General features: G+C 38.7%; 2 protein-coding genes across 2 annotated transcripts in view; both read left to right on the forward strand.

Annotated features, from left to right (window-relative positions):
• The first annotated feature begins 450 nt into the window (after positions 1 to 450).
• Positions 451 to 13894, forward strand: LOC137633136 (uncharacterized). The gene is made up of 2 exons (XM_068365297.1): positions 451 to 609; positions 13049 to 13894. Exons 1-2 carry the CDS (start codon positions 451 to 453, stop codon positions 13892 to 13894), a joined length of 1005 nt encoding a protein of 334 aa, XP_068221398.1.
• LOC137632834 (uncharacterized) overlaps positions 4467 to 15000 on the forward strand; it is a 25997-nt gene continuing 15463 nt past the window's right edge. The window contains exon 1 of the mRNA XM_068364933.1: positions 4467 to 4624. The gene's annotated coding sequence lies outside the window, so the exon portion shown is untranslated. The remainder of the gene's footprint in view (positions 4625 to 15000) is intronic.

The raw sequence follows: 15000 nt of genomic DNA on the forward strand, positions 1-15000 counted from the left end.
AAATAGAAATTGAACATTTCTTATCCAAGTTGCAGGATCTTCAACTAACCAACGAGCAACTAAAGAGTGAACTCTCTAATAAAGATTTTACAATTGGAGATCATTTTGATAAATTAAATGAGAAGGACCAAAAAATTCTTGGACTGACTGAATAATTGGAAAAAGTTCAGGAAGAAAATGAAGCCCGAATTGAGAGGGAAGCAAAACTTAGGAAGAGAAAGAGGAACTGAAAGCAGAGGCTCAAGGAAGGTCTCTCCAACAGAATCGAAACTCTTCAAAAGGGAAATGAAATCGAGATTGAGAAATTCTCGACTAAGTTGCTGCAAGATCAAGAAACAAACGATCACCTAAAAGGGGAATTATCTAATAAAGCTTCGATCGGAGAATATCTAAATAAATCAAATGAGATAAGACAAATCTAAATGAGTGAGCAACTGGAAAGAGCTAAGGATGAAAGTGGCCTCTATTCATCGGTTGGAATCTGTATTTGAGGAAGACACTGAGGAATTGAAAGAGACAATTGAGGAGCCATTGGGGATTATTAGAGAGATGGAAACAGAGAAAGAGAGGCTGGAGATGAGCCTGAATAAGGCTAGAGTCAATGATTTGGTCAGGAATGGAAGGTGCTACTACCTCTTTGGGGAGTTGGGAGGTCTTAAGGAAAAATATTTAATTAAATCAGTGAGATGGAGGAAAAACTCTTCACCTGAGGGGCAATTGGAAGGGAGAGATAAGGAGAAAGAAGACCTCACGTGACTACCCACCTTGAAGGATGCTTAGGGGATGCAATGCTTAACTCTCAAGCTTCAACGACGCTTGGAATAATCTGGAGGACTGGCGCTGCAGAGGGAAGAAACCTGGCAGATTTTAGTAGGCTATATACCTTGATGGACGAGTAAAAGGCATTTGTCAAGTGTACAAATGGTCAGATATCTAGATCTATTCTTCTGGATACCAACCCTCGGGTGGTTCTGGGGGAATAATCTAGAAGACCGGCTCTGCAGAGGGAACGAGCTTGGCTTCTTCTAGTATGCAGTCTTGTCCTTATAGATTGGCCCAAGATAGTTTAGATGGGGAAGGAAGCTGCATCTCTGGTTAGGTGTTCATCCAATGGATTCTGAGGCAGGGTTGAAGGGATGGGAGCAGAGTCTGTTTTGGTCCTAGTGATGCCCGGCTTAACTGCACGGCTTGAATGTCATAGGACACCATTAACTACTGATAGGCTAGCTGGAGTAAGGGAAGTTTGGAGGAAACCTATATCAGTATAAAGGGGCTACCTCTGGCGTGGCGTAAAAACCCCTGAGTTCAAAGCCCAGAACACTGAAATAGGTTTCAAGATGCTTCACTTCTCCAACCTAGTCAATTATGTCATCAATTATCAAAAGACATTCATGATGTACTGATGAATTCCGAATTGTTTAGATGATGATAAAAGAAAGAGGAGGGAAGGAAGGAGGGTCGTGGGAATCAAGCCTGCAAAAATGGAAGTGGGCTAAACCCACATGATGAGCTCTTTGGTGAGGGCGAAACCCTTATGTGTGTGTCTCTTTAGAATTAGTAGTGGTAGTAGTAGGGATGAATGAAATCAATATATACATGCATACACACACACACACACACACACACATATATATATATATATATGTGTGTGTGTGTATATATATATATATATATATATATATATATATATATATATATATATATATATATATATACCTCATACTTGGGATCAAACCCTAGCCCCTTCAAAATAAAGGCCAGGATGCTTCCAACCATGCCACCAGAGGCTCTAAAAGAAGTTGGAACCTAACTGCTACCCGCAGTTCAGGATTTACTCGCTGGTAAGAGACTGATGTTTCGCCAGGTAAATGCTGAATTGCAGGTAGCAGTTAGGTTCCGACTAATTTTAGAGCCTCTTTTGGTATGGTTGGAAGTGACCTGGCCTTTCATTTGAAGGGGCTAGGGTTCGATCCCAAATATGAGGTAGAAATTTATATCTATTTGAACACGATATTATGTTGATTTTTATTCATATATATATATATATATATATATATATATATATATATATATATATATATATATATGTGTGTGTATATATATATGTATATATATATATATATATATATATATATATATATATATATATATATATATGTGTGTGTATATATATATGTATATATATATATATATATATATATATATATATATATATATATATATATATATATATATATATATATATATATATATATATATATATATATATATATAGTTGATAGTTGGGTTCCTCTCTGGAATCGCAATTTAAGTAAAAATAAAATGGTCAATGCTGCTATCATCATCTTTATTTGGTAGCTTTCGACATAACTTCTGTCATCTTCAGCCTATCTGCAATTATTATAATGTAAAATTAATAAAATTGATAAAAATCATCATAAGTACATAGTTAGGAAGATATACTTCCAAGAGCTGCCCACTTACCTCTAAAATCAAACCAATCAAGGAACATAAAATCATATAAGAGACTTATTACACATATGAATATATAACTATATAAAAGACTTAATAACTAATGTACCTATTCACCCGAAGGAGATGATGACCACCCATCCATTGTAGCAACCCACAGACCACAAAACGTATCAACTGAACTGGTAAGCCCTCATTAAAGCTGGGTTTTTTCTTAAAAATGTGTAAAGACTCCAAGATTCTCAATTTCAGCTATTTATGACCACGCATTTAAATCTGGTCAGGCCATTTGAAAGGAAAATTTCAAAATTACAGACAGACTTAGTAGTGTCAGCCACCTGATGTCAGCTGTCAGTGAGAACAGATATTCTACCACTGGCTGGAGTTCATGGATTTTAATTTCTTTTTAGCATTTTTGTGATTGTTAGTTTGTCTTCAATAAGCAAGTTTGACTTTGGAAAGTAACGAATGGTATTAATAACTCAAGAGGGGAATGATCTTCAGCGCCCTTGAGACAATCTTTAGAGACTTGTATTGTGTTAGCATGTCTCCGATTGTTCCCCTTACATGTTTGGAAAAAGACAATATCGGGCGGAAAAGGCTGCCTTCCTGACTGGAGTTTCCTTCGATTGAAGAGTGGCAGCAAGCAATGTACCTGTAAGAGCACAGTGTTCGACTTTGAATAATCGTTTACCGATGATCATGCTACTTTGCGCACACAAGGGAGCCTTGCACGTTAGACCTTGACTGTGCTCAAGCGCTTAACGGACCTTCACACGATCCCATGGAGTCGGTTGCCGAGGACAAAATCATTTCCTTTGGGATGTGGCGCTCTCCCCACCGAAAAAGAGACATGCTTAATACTAGCTCATATATCCTAGGTCTAGGTTTTGCCCCCAGTCTACTTAATTTAACGAGGAGTCCACCCAGAGACGGCCTTGGTCCACCCACCTGTAAATCGAGACATGATGAGAGAACCCCCCCCCCTCTCTCTCTCTCTCTCTCTCTCTCTCTCTCTCTCTCTCTCTCTCTCTCTCTCTCTCAATTGATTAACCTTAGAAGCGTACTGGAATGTTTTAATAATTTAAATGGTTTCGTGATTACTGCCTAACATGCCATTAATGGATTTTAACTTTAATTCATATATTTTAGGAACACACTTTATACACGAGGTTGCATGTTTGAGGGTTTGCATGCGCATAGGGTGTTTGGTGTGTTTGTCTGGTTGCAGTGTGCTTGCGAGTACTCCTTCGTGTGTGCATGCGTCTGTGTAATAAAGTTCATGTCTGTTCGCATAGGTGTGTGCATTTGAGCATATAGATTTGCGGTTTTTTATGAAATTAGTTTTCAACATTCCTCCTTAAAATATATATACATAAAGATAAGACTATAACACACACAAACATAATATATATATATATATATATATATATATATATATATATATATATATATATATATATATATATATATATATATATATATGTGTGTGTATATATATATACATGTATATGTGAATGTATATATATATATATATATATATATATATATATATATATATATATATATATTTGTATTTATATTCATATATATATATATATATATATATATATATATTTGTATTTATATTCATATATATATATATACATATATATATATATATATATATATATATATATATATATATATATATATATATATATATATATATATAGGATATATATATATATATATATATATTTATATACATATATATATATTATATATATATATATATATATATATATATATATATATATGTACATATATATATATATATATATACATATATATATATACATATATGTATAAATATTTATTGAATACTTTAACATTTTTCGGTCAATTGTTTAAGAACTATTATATTCTTACGACTTAACTACCAGTTAAGAGAAACCTTCTCGAAGTCCTATAACATCCTCGCGAGTAAGTCGCCTTAGTCAGCTTTTGAACTGTGGTCGGTCAAGGTCTCGTGGAACCCAAGATCTACCCACACACTCTATATCATACATAGTTACATGTAGTTGTTTGTCTTTATTGCCAAGCAAAATTGTGTCATTTTCACCCTGTTATGCTGTTTCGATTGAGACCAGGATCTTTGACTAACTAATAAGTGAGTGAATATTTTGATTGTTTGATTTTTTTATCATAATGTTTCCACTGGTTGCGTTTAAGATTTATTCGAAAAATTCGGTGTTTATTTGGATCATTTACCGTAATGCTGAGAGGGGTAATCGGCGTGTAGAAGTATCAGAAATGTAAGGGAACATAATAGGGTTATTTTTAAAGTAAACAGTATGTTGAAATTGCTTAATACTAACTGCTCAAATGATTTGTGATGGCGATCTACTTATTATTTTGATGGCTGCTTTTCCGGTCCCATACAGCAGGGGAACCCCTCTCTCTACAGGACCTCCACTGTCGTTTTACCTTGTTCGTTCAGAGTATTTATCTTTTCAGATCACGTATTGTTCGTTTACTGTTAAATCGTCACTGTTGTATGACTGTTGAAATAAGAAAGTCTTTAGTTTCCTCATGAAAGCCTTAAAGTCTTCTATCATTCGGATGTTTCGTGGGATCTTATTTCATAGTCTCGGTGCCGCATATTTAAAGGCTCCGGAGCCTTAAGCAGACATAATTTATATCTATGTTCCAACAGTTTGAAGCCATCTGTAACTATTTTCGTGTCGACATGATTTGTTGGCTGCGCAATATGTAGCATTTCTCCTTAAGTATCTTGGACGACTGGTGTAATGGTCTGTTTTTCCCCCGTCCGAAATTCCCTCCTGGGGAAATATGGCCTATATCCCCGGGGGAACTTTGTCCCAGGATAATAGTCCCCCCTCTGGGCCTAGATTCCCGCTTTGCTTGGTGGAGGTAACCATTATTTCGGACTGGGGGTGGGGGGGGGGGAACACACCACTGTACCAGGTCAAAAAAGGAAGTCATTAATTTCTTTAATTTTAGTGTTTTTTTAGAGTGCGCAGTTCAACATTACCTCTCGCCAGTACAAGTTTGTGACCTGGGAAGGGGGTCCGGGGACTTTCCCATAGCTAGAGGTTGTGGCCTAGGAAGGGGGTCCGGGGTTTTGCCCCCAGCTAGGGGTTGTGACCTGGGAAGGGGGTCCGGGGGCTTGCCCCCAGCTAGGGGTTGTGACCTGGGAAGGGGGTCCAGGGGCTTGCCCCAGCTAAGGGTTGTGACCTGGGAAGGGGGTCCGGGGGCTTTCCCATAGCTAGAGGTTGTGGCCTAGGAAGGGGGTCCGGGGTTTTGCCCCCACCTAGGGGTTGTGACCTGGGAAGGGGGTCCGGGTTTTTGCCCCCAGCTAGGGGTTGTGACCTGGGAAGGGGGTCCAGGGTCTTTCCCCCAGCAAGGGGTTGTGGCCTGGGAAGGGGGTCCGGGGGCTTGCCCCCAGCTAAGGGTTGTGACCTGGGAAGGGGGTCCGGGGTCTTGCCCCCAGCTAGGGGTTGTGGCCTGGGAAGGGGGTCCGGGGGCTTGCCCCCAGCTAGGGGTTGTGACCTGGGAACGGGGTCCAGGGGCTTGCCCTCAGCTAGGGGTTGTGACCTGGGAAGGGGGTCCGGGGGCTTGCCCCCAGCTAGGGGTTGTGACCTGGGAAGGGGGTCCGGGGGCTTGCCCCCAGCTAGGGGTTGTGACCTGGGAACGGGGTCCGGGGGCTTGCCCCCAGCTAGGGGTTGTGACCTGGGAAGGGGGTCCGTGGGCTTGCCCCCAGCTAGGGGTTGTGACCAGGGAAGGGGGTCCGGGGGCTTGCCCCCAGCTAGGGGTTGTGACCTGGGAACGGTGTCCGGGGGCTTGCCCTCAGCTAGGGGTTGTGACCTGGGAAGGGGGTCCGGGGGCTTGCCCCCAGCTAGGGGTTGTGACCTGGGAAGGGGGTCTGGGGGCTTGCCCTCAGCTAGGGGTTGTGACCTGGGAAGGGGGTCCGGGGGCTTGCCCCCAGCTAGGGGTTGTGACCTGGGAACTTCTAGGTTTGGTTAGGTGGGTTTGTTAGGTTTTGTACCCTTTTGTATCTTTTTATATTTTGTGTAAAGGATATATGGTAAAATGCTTTAAAATACACAGGTTAATGTTATCGTGGCATTGCTAACGTTAGCAATGCTATCGTAATGTTGGTAACGTTGCGTAACATTGTGTGTGTGTACACACACACATATATATATATATATATATATATATATATATATATATATATATATATATATATATATATATATATATAAATATATATATATATATATTTATTTGTGTATATATATATATATATATATATATATATATATATATTTATTTGTGTATATATATATATATATATATATATATATATATATATATATACACATACATATATATATATACATATATATATATGTATATATTTGTAATATTTTGTCAAACTTTCCGTTGATTACTTAATTCATCAAAATAGTTTCTCTCTAATATAAGGGAGGGTGAGGGAGAAATGGCCTGAGCGGGGGAAGGGAAATATCTTAGGGCTGAAATTCCCTTTGGGGCAATAACACCCCACGTTAACCTTTCAATGAGAGCACCGAATTCTTCCAAAACTATACTAGCATTTGTTCTAGTGTTTGTTACAAAGGTGGTTTTTTTTTTTTTTTTTTTTTTTTTTTTTTTTTTTTTTTTTTTTTTTTTTTTTTTTGCCGTAAAGTTCATTTCCATACATTCAAAGCTTGTTACACTAGTTCTTTTCAAAATTTTGAGATTTGAGTAACTTTTATGAATAAAGAGTCTGACAACCACACCAGGCCTATCTTCTTTCGGTATGTGAAAGAAGGCATGTGAGGGGGGCGTTATTTCAGTGATCTTTGCCTTATCCAAGTTATTTAACCATGTTTCGGATAATGCCAGCATATCTATATATTTCTCGTTTATCAATTCTCGAATTTGAATAGTCTTATTACCTACAGATTGTATATTTACATAGCCACAGTTTATGATATCCTTAGTAACCATGATCAGTATGGAATGGTCCAACTATATGAGCCGTCTATAATTACATAACCATCATTGAATGCCGTGTTTTAAATGGAATAATTTAAATTGTTTTTACACATGGTCAGTTAGTAACTCTAACTTCAGTGATTTTGAATAAATATACTTTAATATTTAGCCAAATTGATAAACCATATATTTCTCCAACTCCGCCATCTTGTGTTTTATTTATTTCTGATCACGAATATTAGGGCAAATCACCCATTCCTGAGTTGCTCTGCCCCTTGGAGGAAAAATAAACCCTCCTAACTCTGCCCAGCCCCCATATAATAAGTTAAGTTGGATCCTGGTGGAAGACAAGGTTTTTGGAGTGGAGAAACAATAGGAGAAACATTACTTACTTACTTTACTTTGATGGCTTCTTTTCCGGTCCCATACAGCAGGGGAACCCCACTTTCTACAGGACCTCCACTGTCGTTTTACCTTGTTCGTTCAGAGAATTTAACGTTTTATGTCTCAAATTCTTCATTTACTGTTAAATTGTCACTGTCAAGAGACTCGTGAAATAAGAAAGTCTTCAGTTTCCTCTTGAAAGCCTTAATGTCTTCAATCGTTCGAATGTTTCGTGGGAACTTATTATATAGTCTCAGGGCCGCATATCTAAAGGCTCTAGAGCCTAAAGTAGATATATATCTATGTTCTGAGAGTTTGAAACCATCTGTAACTATTCTCGTGTCGACAAGATTTGTTGGCTGCGCAATATGTAGCAATTCTCTTAAGTATTTCCGTCTACAGACAAACGAAATGCATAATAAACAAAATATCCCACTGGGAAAATAAATGGTTTGTGTAAGTAGTGGGAAATTCAAGTATCGAAATAACCGAATTCACGTGACGTCCTTCAGAAAAAGCTCAATTACAATATTAAGCATAAGCTTAGATGCTTTGCACCTATTAAATAATGGGGTCCCGCAAACTTTTTAGAGGAGTTAGAACAGGTACTACTAATAGAAATTAAAGAAGGTGGTTGGATAAAATATGTGATAGAGGGAAGGGAAAGGGTTAGTAATAGTTTCCTTACAATGGTGGGAGTGGTTAAAGAAACCACTTTGAATTGTTATAGAGCATTTTAATATCACTAAAGCAAAGCGACGAATGCCCATTTTGAAGTTTCGACAGCATTTGAAAAAAAAGAAGAAAAAAAACGGTTTTATCACTATCCTTTGTGTGTGTCATCATCTCTCTTAAAGATACTTAGTCCCGAATAGAACGCAGTGCCTTGACTAAATAGTTCCACGAACAATTCAGACATCGAGTCTTGTTGACATTCCACGAACAATTCAGACATTGAGTCTTGTTAACATTCCACGAACAATTCAGACATTGAGTCTTGTTGACATTCCACGAACAATTCAGACATTGAGTCTTGTACAATTAAGACATTGAGTCTTGTTAACATTACACGAACAATTCAGACATTAAGTCTCGTTAACATTCCACGAACAATTCAGGCATTGAGTCTCGTTAACATTCCACGAATAATTTAGGCATTGAGTCTCGTTAACATTCCACGAACAATTCAGACATTGAGTCTCGTTAACATTCCACGAACAATTCAGGCATTGAGTCTCGTTAACATTCCACGAACAATTCAGGCATTGAGTCTCGTTAACATTCCACGAACAATTCAGGCATTGAGTCTCGTTAACATTCCACGAACAATTCAGGCATTGAGTCTCGTTAACATTCCACGAACAATTCAGACATCGAGTCTTGTTAACATTCCACGAACAATTCGGGCATTGAGTCTTGTTAACATTCCACGAACAAATCAGACATCGAGTCTCGTTAACATTCCACGAACAATTCAGGCATTGAGTCTTGTTGACATTCCACGAACAATTCAGACATCGAGTCTCGTTAACATTCCACGAACAATTCAGATATTGAGTCTTGTTAACATACTCTTTGCATACAGGATGGCTTAATTTGAAAAGCTTCCATGTTCGCTTAGCGATTCGTTAAGTCGTTTAATGCACGCAAACCTGTTTTTATCGTGTAATTACGCAATGAATTAATCAAAGTATTCGAAAATCGTCAGATGAATGTTAAACTTCCACATATTAACTGGAAAGAACACTCACATTATGAAGATGATTGGATATAATAAAATGCTTCGTGTTAGATTGGGCTCTTGCTTTGGATTTTTATGGTATTAAACTTGAAGAAAAAAATATCCTGAAGTGTTAGTCTAGGGCATTTGATAATTAGTGTGCTAAACGTAGTTGGATAGCTTGGATTTCTGCGCTACACTTTGTTTGCCAACTTAGAGTACTATTATTGATATTATCACTAGCTATGTTATAACCTTAGTTGGTATAGCAAGATATATAAGCCCAAGGGTTCCAACAGGGAAAATAGCCCAGTGAGGAAAGGAAACAAGGAAATTAATAAACTACAAGAATCAAAATAAAAAATGTTTTTTAAGAATATTAACATTAAATTATATATTCCATATACTATATACACCATTAAAACTTTAAAAAAAACAATAGGAAGAGAGATGCGGTAGAATAAAGTGCCCGAGTGTACCCTCAAGCAAGAGAACTCTAATCCAAAACAATGGAAGGCTGTGCTACACATAGCTATGTGTAGCATCCCGTGCAATGCTGGTTTTCAACAAGGGTTGCATTTTCAGTACAAAGACTTTAAACTAGAAGCTTTATCATTGTGAAGAATTTGCATTGAACGCCATGAATAGGTAGTATGACTGTAAATATGTTTGGCAAATATGTGTGAAGATAGAAAGGACCAAAAGGTCATGCAAAAGTTATGTATATAGATGACACGAAAAACTAGACAGTAAACTGTATGCGTGTGTTTACGTAGAGCGTTCAATTGTTGTTTACTATCGGCTTAGGCATTGCTCTTGTGACGGGCCGAGAGAGGGTTGTGAACTCAAAGGCAGGATGCAATCAACTGAGTTGTTTATTAAGGAACACACTCCTTTATATACAAAACCTCAAGGCAACAGGACATAACATGTTCGAGAGACAGACAATGTTACAGAGCAAAACGGAGACATGATCATTCAGGTTCTTTTTAGTGCGAGGGAAGAGCGTAGATACAAGCATAACATATACAAAATAATTATGTACAATTGTGTGACACACGGTTGGAACACTCTCCGCAGAGGGAAAATTCAATATTGAAAATGTAATCCTTACTCAACTAAGCGACTCTTCATATTCTATTCATTAGACGATGTTGCCGAACAGAGATGTTCCTATTAAGAGGATTACTCATTAGTTTATATTTTGCAACATTTTGCACCCTTCGTGATTGCAACGGCAGTTGAAACTATTGTTTCCAGTTATTTTTAAATTATTGAAAATGAGGAAATTGAAATTGAGCAAAGTCTCTTGGAGGGGTGCCATTGAAGCAATTTTCCACAGAGGAGATGTAGCTAAGTTTGCTTACAAGTTTATGCTTAAACGTCATTGTATTCATGAAAATAAAAGTTCTTAGTTGCATTATGGAGTAGTTGAAATATGTTTGAAAGAAACAGAAGAAAGGAAAAGCAAACTTAGGAAAAGTAGGGGTTGTTGGTAAAAATGGATGTGGCTAGTGGATTAAGGGTCATTGTAAAGACGACCTAGTGCAGGGTTGCCAGGTTTTCTAAATGAGAAAAGGCCAAGTTTTAATCAACGGAAGCTTTAAAAGGCCAAATCATTAGTAGAAAATGGACAAAAATATAACATTTATCGCCAGTTAATTTCAAAAAGGCCAAATTTATATATTTCACACGAAAAAAAGGCCACAATTGAGGGCTTTGGCCTGAAAAAGGCCAACCTGGCAACCCTGACCTAGTGTAAGTTTAGAGTGCACTGTTTACATTGTGAACAATTTAGTGTCTAATTAAAATCCTTGGTCTTAATAATTTTTTATTTGTTCTCGTTCCAACAGTCGAAATGGACGAAATGCAAAATTCAATACCACGATTCTATGTATTCTCCTTAATTCCATTTAAGTAGTATCTAGCGTTAAACAAAACAAAAAACGCATTTTTTCCTGAATGGGTTGCTCAAAAGGATTTAACTCCAATGGCAACTAAGTAAAACATATGTTTCATAAAGTTTTTGTCTAAAGTTTTCGCTTTCTTAATTGATGATAACGCTAAAGTCATTTAAATATATAGTTTTATACGCATAGATACACTAGACGGTTTTGATATTGTACCAACCGTGTGTCACACGATCGTACATAGTTCATTTTTGTGCTTGTATCTTCGCTCTGCAAGTGCGGGGGGAGAGCGAAGATACAAGCACAAAAATGAACTATGTACGATCGTGGGACACACGGTTGGTACAATATCTTCTACTCGTATGGCTAACTTAAACGACATCCGCCCCTCTGACAGATATAATTCTCATTCCGTTTAAGAACTAAATATGGAAGAAAAGTTCAAAAGAATTTCGTATCTTGTCCTAAAAATATCACATGCTAAAGAGACGATACCGTCCACTTGAAAATGCTACTGTAATAAATGTATTGATGCTTGACTGAAAAATACGTACACTTCGTTTTGTGAAGTGTACAGTTCATTTCGAAAAAAAAAATGGAGGTAATGTCCTTCGAGAGGTTTTCTGTTGGGAAGTAGTGCCGTCAGTACACCTCATGCGGTCAATTGTAAGCACTATTTAATGATGATGTAGCTTTCTATTAGATCAATGCTGCATTTACTTTATATCCTTCTGCTCGACCGTTATTACTTCCTTTCTTCCAATTAGCTATTCAATCTCTTCTAACCTTTATCTTATAAGATTATTTTACCCTAAATGATATCGGCGTCAATGACCTTAGATGTCAGGATGCCTGAAAACTTTAAATCAATCAATTACCCTGGATGCACTTGGGCTATGAATAGCCTCAAAGGCCCCAGCGCCTGGTCATGTAGCCTACATCCATAAATTCAAATTCTTCAAGATGTTAATAAGTAACTCCGATGGGTTGTCAATAATGACTCTTGCGCCATTGCCCAGCTAAAGCTGCCTCACTCAGACATATTGGCAGATTTATTGTTCGTTGTTTCATATAAGGGAATTTTGGCCACCTGATTGAATGCGTCTCCTCGGGCTCGCTAGGTGGCCCAATACGTACTCCAGGTTACTCTCAACTCATTCTGTTAATCAACACTATGTGAAAAAATTTTAATAGTCGATAGAAAAATTTACCTTTATATAAAATAGCGGTTGTTAAACCGCACTTTTTTCATTACTCTTACTGATATTTAACTTTCCAAACTATTCCCTAACATGGTTGGTTAGCTAACTGTCCTCACTCTTCTTTCACCCACTTTGAACAGTTAGCTAACTGTCCTCACTCTTCTTTCACCCACTTTGAACAGTTAGCTAACTGTCCTCACTCTTCTTTCACCCACTTTGAACAGTTAGCTAACTGTCCTCACTCTTCTTTCACCCACTTTGAACAGTTAGCTAACTGTCCTCACTCTTCTTTCACCCACTTTGAACAGTTAGCTAACTGTCCTCACTCTTCTTTCACCCACTTTGAACAGTTAGCTAACTGTCCTCACTCTTCTTTCACCCACCTTGAGCAGTTAGCCAACTGTCCTCACTCTTCTTTGACCCACCTTGAGCAGTTAGCCAACTGTCCTCACTCTTCTTTGACCCACCTTGAGCAGTTAGCCAACTGTCCTCACTCTTCTTTGACCCACCTTGAGCAGTTAGCCAACTGTCCTCACTCTTCTTTGACCCACCTTGAGCAGTTAGCCAACTGTCCTCACTCTTCTTTGACCCACCTTGAGCAGTTAGCCAACTGTCCTCACTCTTCTTTGACCCACCTTGAGCAGTTAGCCAACTGTCCTCACTCTTCTTTGACCCACCTTGAGCAGTTAGCCAACTGTCCTCACTCTTCTTTGACCCACCTTGAGCAGTTAGCCAACTGTCCTCACTCTTCTTTGACCCACCTTGAGCAGTTTTCCAAATGTCCTCACTCTTCTTTGACCCACCTTGAGCAGTTTTCCAAATGTCCTCACTTTACTTTGACCCACCTTGAGCAGTTAGCCAACTGTCCTCACTCTTCTTTCACCCACCTTGAGCAGTTAGCCAACTGTCCTCACTCTTCTTTGACCCACCTTGAGCAGTTAGCCAACTGTCCTCACTCTTCTTTGACCCACCTTGAGCAGTTAGCCAACTGTCCTCACTCTTCTTTGACCCACCTTGAGCAGTTAGCCAACTGTCCTCACTCTTCTTTCACCTACCTTGAGCAGTTAGCCAACTGTCCTCACTCTTCTTTCACCCACCTTGAGCAGTTAGCCAACTGTCCTCACTCTTCTTTCACCTACCTTGAGCAGTTAGCCAACTGTCCTCACTCTTCTTTCACCTTCTTTCACCCACCTTGAACAGTTAGCCAACTGTCCTCACTCTTCTTTCACCTTCTTTCACCCACCTTGAACAGTTAGCCAACTGTCCTCACTCTTCTTTCACCTTCTTTCACCTACCTTGAGCAGTTAGCCAACTGTCCTCACTCTTCTTTCACCTTCTTTCACCCACCTTGAACAGTTAGCCAACTGTCCTCACTCTTCTTTCACCTTCTTTCACCTACCTTGAGCAGTTAGATAACTGTCCTCACTCTTCTTTCACCTTCTTTCACCTACCTTGAACAGTTAGCCAACTGTCCTCACTCTTCTTTCACCTTCTTTCACCCACCTTGAACAGTTAGCCAACTGTCCTCACTCTTCTTTCACCTTCTTTCACCTACCTTGAACAGTTAGCCAACTGTCCTCACTCTTCTTTCACCTTCTTTCACCTACCTTGAGCAGTTAGCCAACTGTCCTCACTCTTCTTTCACCTTCTTTCACCCACCTTGAACAGTTAGCCAACTGTCCTCACTCTTCTTTCACCTTCTTTCACCTACCTTGAGCAGTTAGATAACTGTCCTCACTCTTCTTTCACCTTCTTTCACCTACCTTGAACAGTTAGCCAACTGTCCTCACTCTTCTTTCACCTTCTTTCACCCACCTTGAACAGTTAGCCAACTGTCCTCACTCTTCTTTCACCTTCTTTCACCTACCTTGAACAGTTAGCCAACTGTCCTCACTCTTCTTTCACCTTCTTTCACCTACCTTGAGCAGTTAGCCAACTGTCCTCACTCTTCTTTCACCTTCTTTCACCCACCTTGAACAGTTAGCCAACTGTCCTCACTCTTCTTTCACCTTCTTTCACCTACCTTGAGCAGTTAGCTACATACTTGGTAAAAAAAAAAAAGAATTTATATAAAGGAAATGAATCCTTTCCCCTTAAGGGAAGGTGCTCCTCTTCAGTTACTGCACCAGGAATTATAATTCCAATATTAATCTTATTTCTTGGCCCGTGCCATCATTAAAAACATAGCATTTACTAGTAAATACTTAAATGAAAAATCTATGGCCATACTCATTAATCACTAAATATTTTCATGAATTGGTCACTGCAAGTCACTGTTCTATGGCTTACCAAGTTATCAGCT

Source organism: Palaemon carinicauda, chromosome 42 (assembly GCF_036898095.1).
Source record: "Palaemon carinicauda isolate YSFRI2023 chromosome 42, ASM3689809v2, whole genome shotgun sequence".
NCBI lineage: Eukaryota > Metazoa > Arthropoda > Malacostraca > Decapoda > Palaemonidae > Palaemon > Palaemon carinicauda.